The sequence below is a fragment of the Dromaius novaehollandiae genome, chromosome 2, assembly GCF_036370855.1.
Source record: "Dromaius novaehollandiae isolate bDroNov1 chromosome 2, bDroNov1.hap1, whole genome shotgun sequence".
Classification (NCBI taxonomy): domain Eukaryota; kingdom Metazoa; phylum Chordata; class Aves; order Casuariiformes; family Dromaiidae; genus Dromaius; species Dromaius novaehollandiae.
The window spans coordinates 136,919,646-136,935,153 of NC_088099.1; the positions used below are offsets into that span (position 1 = coordinate 136,919,646).

General features: G+C 38.4%; 1 protein-coding gene across 3 annotated transcripts in view; it reads left to right on the forward strand.

Moving 5' to 3' along the window:
• Window positions 1-15,508, forward strand: part of ST18 (ST18 C2H2C-type zinc finger transcription factor) — a 173,686-nt gene that overhangs the window by 117,371 nt on the left and 40,807 nt on the right. For 2 of the 3 annotated variants that reach the window (XM_026097762.2, XM_064507551.1), the window contains 5 exons: window positions 3,420-3,610; window positions 7,821-8,621; window positions 11,399-11,533; window positions 13,371-13,461; window positions 15,065-15,169. In XM_026097762.2, coding sequence (XP_025953547.2) covers window positions 3,420-3,610; window positions 7,821-8,621; window positions 11,399-11,533; window positions 13,371-13,461; window positions 15,065-15,169 — 1,323 coding nt within the window. Of the gene's footprint in view, window positions 1-118; window positions 177-3,419; window positions 3,611-7,820; window positions 8,622-11,398; window positions 11,534-13,370; window positions 13,462-15,064; window positions 15,170-15,508 lie in introns of those variants that run through there. The other variant, XM_064507552.1, reaches the window with a different exon arrangement.

The following is a 15,508-nucleotide window of genomic DNA, read 5'->3' on the forward strand; positions in this document are numbered from 1 at the left end:
GCTAGTGCATGCTATTCTTTCCTAAAGGAGAAATCATCTAACATGAGCAATGTGCTTCCAGGCAGATTTGCAAGCCTCCTCTCAGGGACATTGATGAGGCAGCTTTTGATTAACAACTGCATAGCTGTGAGAGAAAAACTGAGTCTGGAAATTTGACTCAAACAGAACCTGAAGTGGTATGTATCCTTCAGAAAGTCGCTCTGTTGCGATCCAGCAGAATACACAGGGGACTATGGAGTCATGTGAGCAGCATAAATCAAAGCTGCATCTCTCTCCTGCCAGATCATGGTAGTTATAGTCAAGTGGGATTCCTGTGCTCTCATTTCCCAGCGCATAACGGCGGGTGGCAGGTGGCAGCAGTACCCCTGGCGCTCATCTTGACTGTGGTCTGCTAACATCTGAGTTTGGTTATTTTTTAGGGTTTTCGTGAAACACCAATGTGTTTAAACATTGTTGTGCCTACCCACAGTGGTGGGCTTATAACACTGAGTTACTAGAAAAAGACTATTCAGTGAAAAAGGGTACACCGATAATCTTACCTTCTTTTCTTAGGTTTTTCCCTAACTTGACTAGAAGATACACTACAGCCAGACAAGTTAGACAAGTTACAGGATTAATGCTGAAGAACTAAGCGAAGTTCTGTGACCTGTGTCATACTAGATGATCTAATTGGATCTCCTGTTCTAAAAATCTATTAATTATGCTTGTGTAAGAAAAAGCTGTAGCTTTGTCGAAGGGAAATTAAACACTGGAAATTCATCTGTTCCTAAACACTCTCACAATAACTGCCGGAGGTAAATTTGAAATTTGACAAATAAACAAGAAAGATTCAAAAAAAAAAAATTAGTGATGGCTTGGGTTGATAACACAACTATGTGAAGGGTTTTTCAAACATTTGTCAGTTATGCAGTTTGCCTATAACAACATGAATGGTATGAAATGCCATTCCCAAATATGAATTAAGAAACTCGTACTTTCTTAGGAACAAATTATGCATGTTGGTCTGCACTACATCTGTCCCTGAAGTCTGCTTGTTTTATGTACGTTGTTTCCAAGGCACACTTGTTGCATTGTGATTCTGACTTCCAGTATGATACTTCTGCTATTCTGTACTCAAAAACTGAGAAATAACAGAGAAGCCATAATATATTCAACTACAGCAGGTGGTTAGCTGATGCCCATAGCATTTTAGCTTTTAGAAGATCAAGAATATCCACTGTGTTTAAGATGCATATGGTAGAATTTTAACATTCCTCCAAACTGCAGATCTTCATATTTCCATGTCCTTCATGTTTGCAATGAGGAATTGCCAAAAAGGTGCTTAGCCAAAAATGGGTATTTTTTTTAAATAAAAGCTCAAGTTAGTCATATGCTTTCATCCAAAACAATCAGAACCTGAGCCAATTTAGTTCACATAAGATACCTTGGAAGGATTAATTTATGCTGTAGAGCTTGTAATATGTGTAACCAATAGGAGCTGTCTGCATACATGGATTTTTTGCAAATCTTGCAGCTAAGTCAGTGAGCCAAATGCAAAAATCCAGCACCGAAGGACATCATGTAGATTTGTAATGCACCCTGGGGGCCTAAGGTTGAGAAACCATTGAGTGGATTACACAGATTCATATATGTAGTTTTTTCATCTCTGACAGATATAATATGAACACTATTATTTGTGATATATACATTTCTTAGAATACTATGTGTGAGACAACAATCAGCACAACAAAATCACTTATGTAAAAAGTAAAAAAAAAAAAAAGGAAAGGGGGGGGTGAAGTTTCAGACCTCTTTAGAGAGATGTCATATGATGTAACACCTATATTCCATACAGATCAAAGGCTTCATTATTGGCAAAGACTTTATCTGCAGAAGCTAATTAATATGCAGATCAATGTGTGGATCTTAGAGGAGCTGAAGGAAGTGGAGTCTGCTAGAAATCTTCTTTAAAAAATAATATGTCATGTCAGTCACCTGAAAGCTAGGCATCTAGACTGGTCAAGACCTTTCCAGGGGAATGATTCATCCTCTTTATGTGATGCACCTAGTTTTAAGTGAGATGAATTGCCCTCTGGAGGAACCTATGTCTTTCCTCCTCTTCTCTGAGAAGAGCTTAAATCAGACATTTATGGCTAAAGTTATTGAAATGATACTAACACATGGGCATGATATTAAAAGAGGAACCCATATTGCAAAACATTGTGAAGGGACAGTGTGTTTCACATACATTTTGTGTTGTTGAACTACAGTGACTAAAAATTTCCTTTATGATGCATGACCGGATTTTCAGCTTATGTGAATATGTGGAAGTTTAAGCACCTGGCCCAGAGCAGACAAGTGAAAAAAAATCACTTTTCATGACCAAAATGGCCAAATGACCAAATCTAATAAGTGTTGTATTTCCTGGTCAAACACAGTAGCTGCTCAGTCGAAGTCTGCTTTCTTGTCCCCCCCCCCCCCCAGCACAGTTTTATAACAACCAGTATTGCCATACTTGTGCCTATGCAAATGACAAGGAAGGCTGTTCGGAATCGCACAGTTATAACAAAGCACAAAGCAGCAAGAAAAACACCTAAACAGACACAATCTACAGACCTAGATGTAAGAAGGGTTGTGCATATTCCAAGATACTGTTACAGTTCCATTAACACAGGCAGGTGTCATCCAGTGTAACAGGGAGGGGAGCCTGGCATAGCTTGAATGGTAGCTGATGGTTGTGCCAAATGTACAAACCCAAAGACAAAATCTGACAATAATTGTATAAAATTTATGATGACCTTTCCCCCTTGCCCCAGTTCTGTGTGGCCCTTTTTTATTAATCTCAAAGGTAATAAAACTGAACATCGGATCATGCAAAAATAGGGGATCATAGCAAAAATAAACACACAAAACCCCTATGAACAGCAACATAAAGGACACAAGCAAGTTTCCGTACTAATGGAAAGATAATGGAGCTAAAGGTTCGGAAGGTCATAGTGTAACTGGTGGTATATTTTTCACATTAGCTGTTTCTCTGGATTATCTGCTCAGTCTAAATCTTTGTTCATCCTTTCCTGAGTGTATTTATTTTACTGCAGGACAGAGCTTAGATTAACATATGCTTACTTAGGATTAAGGATGTTGGGTTATGGGTGTTTTGGTTTTGTCTTCCTCTCCATTCCCCTTCCCTCAAACAGATTTCGCAACAGTGAAAAAGAAATGGTACGGTGGATTTGCCTGTGCCCCGAACTTTGAATACATGAGCTAAAACTAAATATCCACTAAACAGAACTAGCTGAAACTGCAAGCGGATTAGTATTTTGTCGTTCTTCACTTTTCTGCTTGAAATTAATATAGAGAATGGTGCTATTTGTTTCACAGTTTCCCCCTCACTTCTTCCACTTTTTTCTCCATCATCACCCATTTCTTGATCATTTCAGTGCCTACAAATGCTCTATGGCTAAGAAGAGAAAAGCCGAAGAGCAGCTTTCAGGCGTTCCAGTCAACAAAAGAAAATCCCTGTTAATGAAACCCCGCCACTACAGCCCCAGTTTGGAATGCAAAGAAGAAAATGAAGACAGGATAGATTTACAGGAAGATATCAATGTCCTTGAAAGCAGTTCAACTCCAGGTAGTCATGCAGAGTGGCTCTGTTTGAATGTGAATTCCACAGAAAGGGAGATATGAAGCACTGTATTTTCAAAAAGGATGTAGAATGTGCTTGGCTTGTAGCAGAATTGGAAGTGTGCATTACTGTCTAGGTATGAGTATCATACTTCAAATTATTTTGTACAATAACTGCTCATGGGGTCTAGTAAATGCTTTGTAGGTCACAGAGACAGACATCCACTGGTCATATGTGGAGCAGCATCTGCTTCTTCGCTAGCTCTGTCAAGGAACAAGGTTAAGCCCACCACTGAGAAAAATACATTTATGAAAAGTAGATTTTCACTGGAATATATAGAGCTCTTATGAAGAAAAAACAAACTGCTTAGCAAAACATTGTTGACTTTAACATTTAGCAAAGCAATTTCATGCATGTGACTGCTATGCGTGTTCTATTTAACACAATTATTAGACTCAGCACTTTTATACTTGTTATTCCAACTCTGCAAAGCCAAACATATCCAACAATTTATAGAGAGTTCTACAATGTGTATGCTGCAAAATATGGAAGAGGGCAGGAGAGACAGAAAAATATAGCTGCAGTATGTCTTTATTGCTCTTTCTTTGTAATATATGTAATATATGTTTACATACACGTAGATATATATTCAAGTTGAATAACATATCAAAGTTTATGGGCCATCATATATTTGCTTAAGAAGTTCTGCACAAATTGTTAATCAGACAAATGAGGAGAAATTGGTGGGATACATGCTGCATTTGTTTTAAATGGAAGATTCATCATTAGATCGCAAAGTCAACATAAAAGGAAAGTGAAATTTGTGATCATAGGTGCTATGAAAACCGATGGGAATGTATATTGCACTTCAGTTGCTATAATTGGTTATTACAGGTGTTTAAAGGTAATTTATTTTCAACTCCCATTATAAGTTTCTTGAACCAAATTTTCCAATACTTTGGAAGGAAGCAAAGAGCTAAGATTAGGGATTTGTATCTTTATCTGCTCTAAACAGAATTTCCTTTAAAATTTTCTTTCATACATGTTATACATATGAATACTATAAAACAGATGAATTAAGAAGCTTGTCTTTCAGATTAAGAAGCCGATTCTGGCTCTGTTGAAATCAGTGGTGGGTTTTGTGTTGTTTCAATATAGCAAATATTTCAGCCAGTTGTCACTTGTGAGTCTTCTAGAAGCAGTCTCTTGCCGGCCTTCGAATCCTATCTGCATGAAGGACTAGAAGGGAGCTGCCTCTTCAAGCAGAATGTCAATTAGCAATCTGATACCCAATGTCTGTGTCTTTAGGATGACATCACTAAGCCAAATTCATCAAGCAAAAAGCACCATGGTTTTCAATGGCTGTCAAGGCCTGCAAGGAATATTTTTATCTCCTAACATCACAGATCTTAAGGGAATTTGTTTGAGTAAGAGTTCTTGCACCTTTTTGTAAGTCTGCAAATTTTAGCTATTTTTTTTTATATTGATTCAGCCTGGTCTGCCCTTCCAGAACTGCTTCAGTGATTTACTTTCTTTCCCTAGTATCTGTCTTCTGTACAGCTCAAAGAACTCACCGAAGGGAGAGCACTTTGCTGGGTGTGGAGGTAGAACATATTTTGATATACAGAGAAGCCTAAGTTATTTAACTTTTTCTTTTAAAAAGAAAAGGCAAGCGTTGGATCAGGTTCATTGATATAAGCAGAGGGGAACCCTATTTGCCCCCAGCCAATCACCTATCAGTCAGTAGAAAAGAACAGTTAATTTTGAAATGTTAAATTTGATACCAATTAGATTTATCCAGATCTGCTTGTGTCAGTGATAATGCAAGCTAACCCTTTTGTTTTAATTTTATCAGTTAAAGTAGCTGAAAACAAACATCAGCTAGAGCATACAGCTGGTCTAGATATGTAGGTTTATTTACAATTTCTTAGTGCAATATTGCCTATTTTATTGTGAACTCATGATTCTTGTCAGTTGGTAGGTTAATGCTTCAGTTCATGGATTGATGCAACTGTAAACTAAGCTCAGCTTTGATTGTTTTCAAAGGAAGTTTCCAGGCTATAGGAGTGAAAAGCTAAGCTGAGACAGCTGAACCATTAAGACTGGTTCAACAACAAATTTTTAAACGTTGCATTTAAAAATTCCTCATTATTTAGCATCAATCTTGATGGTTCAGGTATCAAACATCTCAATTATATGTTATTTATATTATTTTTCATCTTACATTTGATTGAGGCACTCTTTTACCCAGAAAAAATAATTTAAAAGACCTATTACTATTGTCTTGTCTTGTTTTGAAGGATGGAGAGACTTCTTTTAAAACTAGAATCCCTTGCCTTTTAGAAAGACCCGGTGATGAGATTGCACTTTTATCCAAATGGCAGAGGAGCAAATAATAAAAACCCAGGCAGTCATTTGACAAAAGTTTGTTATAGAGCCAAATCATCATTCTTATTTGCTGAGATGTGAAAAGACAGCAGACTTTTTCATTCAGAAGACTGCAATGCATGTGGTACTAGACCAGCTGCTAAAAAGTTGCACTAAGGTTTACAGACATTTTTTAAACACAACTTTATGTACACAGTGCACAAGGCCACCTCTCCCTGCATGAATCCAATTTTCTGAAGAAGAATAAGAATTAATCAATATTTTCTTTTAACATATAACAAACAGTTGAACCAAACAATTATGTAAACTGGAAATGACCCAAAATGCTAACAGTTTGGCAGCAGTAAAGTGAAATGCATTGTGGTGCACATGTGCATTTTTGTCCCCCTTTTCCCCTCCACAATAATCTGCACTTAATAGGAATATTTTAAACTATGTAGCTAAGCAACAGAGGTAATTGTTGCTTTCTAGAGCTTTTGTTAGGCACTCTAACACAGCCCAAATATGCATAATTAGGTATAATGTCTATAAATCATTATTGTACACATGTGGGTAGTTAAGTGGATTGAGAGAATAGTTCAATGAATTGGACATATTCACTGAAAATGCTTTTTATTTGTTTTCTGTAGTTCATAATACTTTAAAATTATCATAACCCTTTACACTTTTTCTTAATAGCTCGCTGTGTTATTGAGAGAAACTTCATTTGCATTTTAGACTACGCTTAATTTATTATTTAAACCTGGAGTTCTTCTGATTCAGGAGAGGACAGATATATCTTATCAAATAGTCTGTGCTTGTTTATTCATCCTCCTTTCTAGGAAGTAAAATGTTAAATTTTTCAGTTTATGTTGAATAGATCCCAACAAAAGAATGTACCCTATAATCAGCATTATTGAAGGGGCTAGTGTTGTGACTAAATTCTTCCCTTCATCCAAAAATGCTTTTAGTTACTATGGCAATATTTACTTGATCCTGGCAAACCAATGTTGATTTTAGAGAGATAATTACCAGAAAGGAAGATGATGGAGATGTATTTTTGAGTGTCCTTGTCAGAGGAAATGTTTATAAAAAATTAAATGAGATACAAAAGGCATATTGTCTTCCACACTGACAACCTCTTCTACATGCGGCCTCTATTACCTGCTGGCTGCCGCTTTTCTTCTGAAGAAAGATGTTTATAAAGACAGAATGCACTTCAGTGGTGTCTTTAACAAGTCCTTTATGAGTCTGTACATAACAACCATTTCTGTTTGCCTGTGCATGACCTGATCTATCACTTAATGTGGCAATTGCAACGGTGACCAGGAGCTTGCCCTTTGTAAAGTATTGAGCCTTTTCCATCAAGGTCTTTCATGGGATTTGGAATGACTCAAAAAGTAACTAGGGGTCTATTTTGAGGAAATATTTGGGAATCTTAGATGAGAGAGAAGTGAAAATGTAGAATAAAGGAATTTGAAAATGTGTGTGTGTGTTTGTGTGTGTGTGTGTGTGTGTATGCATATTATATGTATTTTATATATATACTGCATTGTATTTATCTGAATGTGTGCGTGTTCTAAGATAATATATGTCTTTACCATCAGAGAAAAATAACAATGTATTTATTTCTCATATAGCTTTGGAGCTATAGCATAAAGTGGATATAATCTCAGAAGGGCTTTTTTTGACGCTGCAGTCATTTTAGATGTAGCTGTGGTGCATACGATCATTTCAGAGTACCTTTGAGTAAAGAAATGGAAATTGGTAAACAAATAACTTCATATCAATTCTACAATATACCAAAAGCAGCTATCCTTACATATTTTTCTCTTGCTTTTTTCCAAAGTAGAGGAAAATACTGCAAAATCATCTGAGGAAACCTCTCATTTGGGTGGGCAAGAAAATTCCGGTCAAAAGAAAGATACCTACACCAGCTACCAAGATGCCATGGCCAAATCTTTGATGAACATGGGAAAATTAGCAAAGGATGCACCCAGTCACGCAGTGGCAGAAAATCTAAATGACAGCGGCATTCACTCCTTAAAAACAGAAAACGATGACACTGATGAATGTTACATGATTAACTCAGCTGAAGGAAAGGAAAAGACTGGTATTTCTGACCCAAAATACTGTCCATCTGAGGAAAATGAAAGTACTTCTGAAATTATGGACAATGAATGGGACAGTTCCTCAAACTTTTCAGAAGAAACTAATGTAAAGCCCCATGTAAATCAGAAATACATTGTAGAGTGTAATCAACCAAGCATCCTGGAAGTCCCGGAAATTAAGAAAGAAGAAGTAGAATTTGGCCCTTGTGAAACAGTTTGTGACTCAGAAACAGAACTAAGAGCACCCCAGGAGTCTCACCCAGACCCTTTTGAGAAGAGAATTCAGAATCCATTGCCGGAAAGTGAAGAAGATGACAACGAGTGCCTGTCAGAAACTACAGAAGTGTCAGTTGATCTGGACAAAACAAAAGGGAACTTGAGTTTGCTAGAACAAGCAATAGCTCTGCAGGCAGAGCAAGGCCATGTGTTTCACAGCACCTACAAGGAACTGGATAGGTTTCTTCTGGAGCATCTAGCAGGGGAGAGGAGACAAACCAAAGTTATTGACATTGGTGGGAGACAGATATTTAGCAACAAACGTAAGGAAGTATTTTTGGCTGTTCTTATTGGCTTAAGCATTTATTCTATGACTGTTAGAGGATTCTGAGCTAGGTTTTATAGCAACAGTAAAGAATCTGGAATTTAGCTGGTAATTTTGTTAATTATGGACCTTCACACTAGTGCCTTACATCTAACCAGGTTAAACACTAGCTACTTGGCTTCCTGCCAAACCGCTATGTGAAATGATCAGTAATGGCTACTAAAAGGGCTTTGTAGCTGGCACTGACACTCCTCCTCCTTCTCCCCCTCCTCCCCCTCCTTTCCCTTCTCCTCCTCCTCCTCCTCCTCCTCCATAGAGCATTAATACATACCTCCTGAATTTCAGCAGCCAAGAGAGAAGGCATTTAAATTGTGCTTAAAGAAAGGTTAGGATGAAAAACTGACCTCTTCCAAACATACCACCTTATTCCTAAGCCTTGTGTTTTCGGAGTTCTCTCTCCTTTCCATGTCAACATTACATTTTACTGTAGTCAGCACTTCAGAGCCAGGAGGGCACAAGCTGTGCCTCTTCTGCCTCATTCACCATCAGCAGAATTGCCAGTAAGTTCCAAAATCTTTATTGTTTCTGATGGTTTGTGACAGTCCATGAGGCCATGGGAACATAGCTCCATTTTCAGTATCTAATCAGGCTTCCAGAAGTAGAGCTGTAAAAGATTTGGGTTTGATTTGTAAACTGGGTTGTGTGGTATGCAACTCCTTGACTGAGGATAATTACAGAATATCAAAAGATGTCATTTTATAAGCACATTCCTGCTGTAGTAGGTAACAATACCTACATCTGTCCTTTGACTTTCCCTTTTTGGCTTGCAAACATAGTGAGATCACCCCAGCATTGTTGCAATTACTGCCTTTGATAAACAAATAGATTTACTTTGATATTTCTAGTTTTAATTTAGAGTAGTCCATATATTTACTCTTTTGGACACTGCAAATATTACAGTAGTTTAGTTATCTAAAGTATTTACTGTCTAAGACAACTGAGAAGTTTTTTAAGGAGTTGCAAGTATACAGTATTTCCTGTAGCAGTAAGGTAGCATATGCATGCATCTACTTTTTCTGTCTCAAACAGTCATTTCATTAACATGTCTTAAGCTGTATATGCAAGACATTAGCCTACCCCCTTGCTAAATTACATTAACTTTTATTTGCTCAGAGTCAATATGACTTTCCTACAGTGCACATAGGAAGAAGTAATGATGATAAGCATGGCAGAATTTGGCCCTTCCTGAGTCACCTCATATTATTACTAACTATTTGCAGGTTAATTCAGAGGGAGCATTCATGGTGGAAAAAACTGGGCTTTCCCCATGTTGTATAAGCACTATATGATTTTAGTCAGTATAAGGTCAGGCACAGAATTTTTTAAATTAGAAAATCAATTGTTTTTTATTTTTAGTGCTGAAAATCCATCATCTCTTTTCAGGTCTTAATTTTCTTTCTTGGATCTTACGCCAAATAAACACGGTTTAAATTTACATTTTTCTCTGATTTTTAATGATAAACCTCTCCAGTTAGTGGAGTGAAAATTAAGTCATGTTTTAGGGTCCCTCTTTATTTTCTGTGCACCATTGCAGCAAAGTTTCCTACAGTGACTCCTCACTTTCCATTTGCAGTGATTCTAAAAGGCATGTGGTCTCCTCTTGGTGTTCATGTTGCCTTCTCTCCTCCTTGTTTTTTTCCTGTTTTTTGTTTTTTGTTTTTTTGTTTTTTTTTTTTGACCTAGAGGCTTGCCAGGACATTTAACCCTCAGCTCTCTCTGGTGGTCCTGTCCCTAAGCACGTTCTACCTCGCAGCCCAACAAAATGTGCTTGACGGAGGCTGCTGCCTGCGCTGGCTGCAGCTGTTTTCCCCCTCGGTGCTGGATGCTGTTGGCAGCCAATCACAGACGGAGCTCAAACCATCCTCAGCAATTTATGCGGCCACTTCCTGCATATTTCTCACAAGAGAATTTCTGGAGCAGAATTCATTCCTTTCTCGCCCAGACTTTTTTGATCCTGCTTTGGAAATCAAATAAAGGTTTTCAGACCAGTGCTTCTTGTACAACTCTAGGTGCTTGAAAAAGAAATTGGGACTGCGCTGTGGTCGTTACAGGGTGGTAGCTGTGGGACTGGGCTGAGACCTGGCCTTTGAAAGGGTATTGGCTGCTCCATGTTTTCACTATCATTGTGGGCTGCTCCACAAAATGGTATTGCCATGTGTACCAGAGGGAACTGCTTGCCTTGCCTCTCAAATGTAAAGTGGCCTGTATTCAGTTTCCTAACAAAGAACCCACAGCCTAGAGATCTGCGATATTTAAGGAATGGCTTCTGGTTGAAATGCTTTTTGTTTGCTTGCTTGTTTATTTCGTACCTCAGCTTTTATTTGGTTATCCCAGCTTCCTGGAGTCTGACATTAACAGAGTAAAAGATTGTTTCTGGTTTTTTTATTTATTCCTTTATAGATGTGGCTGTTGGTTGAGGCTGCCAGTATTCTGGCTTATTGGATTGTGGCTTGTGTCCTGTTCAAGGCACTGAATAGAATAAATGACACTGCAATCCTAAAGCAATGTAGTTTAGCACATAAATGACATGGGATGTGGGAACCATTGTTTAAAGGACACTGTGAAAACCTAAAGAAATGCTTAAATTGCTTAAGTCTATGTTGAAGCTTTTTGTAGGAACTGCATCTGAAGTACAGAAGAAATATTGTTGTGCTGCTAAGATCACTCAGATGAATGCAGGCAACCGAACAAAATCCTTATGTGATTTCTCCGCAGATTCACCCAGGCCTGAAAAGAGAGAAACCAAATGTCCCATCCCAGGATGTGATGGCACAGGGCATGTGACTGGGCTGTACCCTCACCACCGCAGTCTCTCAGGCTGTCCACATAAAGTTAGAGTGCCACTAGAAAGTGAGTATCATCCTGCAGTCCAGAACAGCAACTGGATCTGACTCAGTACTCTGGGTCGTGTGTGCTCGTGCTGGAAAAGAAATGTAGATATTCTGGGTGAGATTGCAGAATGAGGCTGAGAAAGGAGCAGTCACCCCTTCTTTGCCCTCCAGCTCTTAGTCTCATCCTACTTCCCACACTTGTGAAACTCAAGCACTACTTAACAGAAGCATTACAAATAGTACTAGGCTCCTCAGATGGCCTGGGAAGAACAAGATCACAGACCAGCTATCCACATGCTGCCAGCAGACCGACATGCTGTAGCCCTGTGAATCCTCTTGATCATGTTTGACCATGCCTTGGCTAAGGCACAGTGCATGGAGATTACCTGCCCTTGTTTCAGAACTGTAACCCAATTTGCTGTAGTCATGCACCAACCCAGGCTGCTGTTTTCCAGTTTCCAAAAATTAGAGGCCTAGGATATGCTTGTCCAGAGAAGTTTCCGGTGTCCTCCTTAATTCTCAGCTCTAGGAGGTTACTTCCTTCAGTCCAAAGAGAAATATGCCAGCCTTGATCCACAGCATGTCCCTCTCCTATGACTCCGTATCGTGCTAGCCTTTGTGTGGCCACTGTAGCCTGAATTCCACATTTATTCCTAACTGTGCTGATCTGATTACATTTGTTTGTGTATGTGTGTCATCTTGTGATGCTATGCAATGAAATGATACATAATAAGCAAAAATGTAATGTGAAACTATGCATTCGAACAACCTAGTCAGTCAGATGTTTTTTTGTAATAGTATGCATAGCAGCATATTAAAAGGATACTTGCACTTTACCAATGTCCTGTTCCTAATTGTGGCTCTTTCTTTTTAAATCTGGTACTAAACTGTATTTATGGAAACATCTGTTCAGTTAAGCAGACTGCTGCATTTGGAAGGCCATAGCAACATTAACTTTTTTAAAAACAAGTCCTTGTTAATTATCACACTTCCAATCAGATATCTTCTGTCCTGCTGGGAAAAAAATAATTATCTGTAACCAAAATTTGGTTCTTGACATAACAAACCAGTTGACTGAACAATCAGTCCTTTGAAGCACTGTGCACGCAAGGGCTAATGCAGCACTGAAGGCATGAGGGAAGACATACAAAGATATATTCTGTTTTACACAGACATACCTCTACCCTTGGTAAAGATGATCCACATCAAAGGACGTAAGAAAAGTACATGCAACAGGTTGTATTCACTGCTTGTGAAGTTGTCTCTGTAATGACTTCTGTTGGCATGACTGTAAGCTGCTGCTTGGAGGCATGACCTCTTGATCTAAAGTGGGTTCAGCACAGAGCAGGTGATTAGAAGGGACCAAGATTCCAAGGGGACTTATTCAGAACAAATCATCTTACTCAAGTGCAAGGAATAAAAAGGCTTCCTTAATCTGAGAATTTGCCATCTCTGAGCCAGAGGGAGACTGTATTTATGTTGCAACACAGCTGTGTAGCCTGAGGCCCTGCTACGACCTCCCTTTTCTGACTGTTTTAATAGTGTCTGAGCAAGAGGGAAAAGGATCTAATGACATAACATCCTTGCTAACTTCCACCTTTGTTCTTCTGAAGTCCCTAGAAACAATCCTGTAGGTGGGAAACTATTCTACAACCATGTAGGGATAAACTGGTATATCCTGGAGGCATTGGCCTTGCTGCATTGTAGGTCCTTTGCTTCTCCTGTTCTTTTGCGGCCAAAGTGTGACAAAGTTGAAAGTCTTCGGAGTCAGAGGAAGGAATGTTCATGTGTTTTAACATATATATTTTTCATTAATGTATGTTGTTATCGCTTACTTTTTTTTTCTTCTTGTTTAGTTCTTGCCATGCATGAAAATGTTTTGAAGTGCCCCACCCCAGGATGCACTGGAAGAGGACACGTCAACAGCAATCGCAACACACACAGAAGGTAGTTCAGAACAGTTCTTGTTCCTCTGTGTAAAAACTCACGCGTATCTGGGAGTAAACTGATAGGCCCATCTTGGAGTTAGGTATGATATGCTACACTGAAGAATGCCTACGAACCACGAGGGTAGCTGGTACGATTTGTAAACAAATAACTGTGTTTAACTTCATTATATCAAAAATGGCTGCAGCACTGAGTATGGCAAATTCCACTACTCTTTTTCATAGATGAGATTTGAAACTATCACTGCATCATAGTGTTCACAATGAAACACCATCACGTAAATGACCTATGAATGCACAAATATACTATTATTGCTACAACTGGAAATCCCAACTGAAACCAAAGCTTCGTTGTTTAGCACACATACATGGTAGAACTTGGCAGGAATTTTCCATCAATGCACATCCTCTTTTAGCAAAATTGAAAATTTTAAGGGCAATACTTTAGAATATCTGTAAAAACTAACTCAATTTATTATCCTCAGAAATGTCAGCTTCCCACTTGGAACACTTTTGCCTGTTTAACTTTCTGCCTGCAGGGAGAAAGTAAAATTGAGAAAAGGCTTCCAGACAGGCAGCTGGGGAATCACAGCTGGGCTGAAGGTGAGGCAGAGAGCCGAAGTGCTCTGTCTGCAGCAAATGGCTGTTGTCAGCACAGCACTTGTCAGTATTGCTTTCTACTGGAAGCCAACAAGCCAAAATAATTCCATTGTGGTTCTTCTAGAGGACTATTCCTCTAGAAAAATAGATTTTCAATCTTATGGCCAAACTTGGAGCAGAAGATTGTCAAAACTGACTTTTGTTTGTTGGATTGGATTTTTGTGGGATTTTTTTTTAATTGATTTCCAGTTTTGAGCCACCCTAGTGCTTGGTGAGATTCATTGATTGACTGGTTATTTTGTGAGGGCACCAAAATCAAGGATTATCATATCGTGCTACTATCCGTAATACAAAAAAAGTAAAGCAAAGTCTATACCAGATTGGTCACAGGCTGGCTACAGGAATATATAAGAGTTAAAAACTCAAGGAACTATTAAAAATATTTTTATTCTTTTTTCTGTTTTAAACCCTCAGTCATCTTTGCAGCATATCAACTGTATCATAAACAATCCCTTAATAGGACAAGAAGACATGTTCTGATCTGGAAATAAAGCAAACAGAAAAAAAAAAGAAAGCATAACTTGATGTGACAGAAATGTGTATTTTGGTAACAGCCATTTTTCAAGTACCCCTCATTTTTCCCCAAATCCTTTCCTTTTAATCAGTAGGAAGCTTATACCCATGGTTTGCTGATAAAATAAACGTCATTTGTCAAAAAATTAAATAGTGGTTTGCCTGCCACAAAACCTCTAAGCCGAACAGTGGAAATCTGCATGATTCAGTTTCCAAATATTTTACCTCAAATACAGAGATTTCACAGATTTGTGTAAAGGGGTAAAAACAGATGAATCTGAGCCAAAATTGCAGCAGCTGTTCCCGTCGGTGCACACGGCTTCAGAGAAGTTCAAAGTCATCAGGTTCCGCAGTACACATTTTCTGCACTTACAATTTTATTTTAACATTTTTTCTTCTTGTTTCTTTCTTTTCTTCTTGCTTTTAAACAGTCTTTCTGGTTGTCCAATTGCTGCAGCTGAAAAGTTGGCGATGTCCCAGGAAAAAAACCAGCTCGAGTCTCCAAAAGCTGGGCAGTGCTATGATCAGACTTACAGGTAGGCATCCTCCTCGGCTAGTGTCTCCAAGGTATTTCTACACAAACAGTGCTGTTCAGTCCTCAGGTCTTTCACCCATTTCACTTCTTAGCTATTGAAGTAAACTCATGTTAGCAAGATGATCATCTGCAAAGATAGGTAACCTGACTGTATCTTAGAATTATCAAGCAGCATTCTGGTGGTCCTTGTGAGTATGGCTGACATTAAAAGACTACATTCATATCTTTTGAAAAGCAATCAAATTATTCTAGTAAATCTTAATTCAATGTAAGTAGCACAATCAATGGTTCTTAAATGTCTTTCTCCAGTAAACCAAATCTCCTATCTTGAGAAAATGTT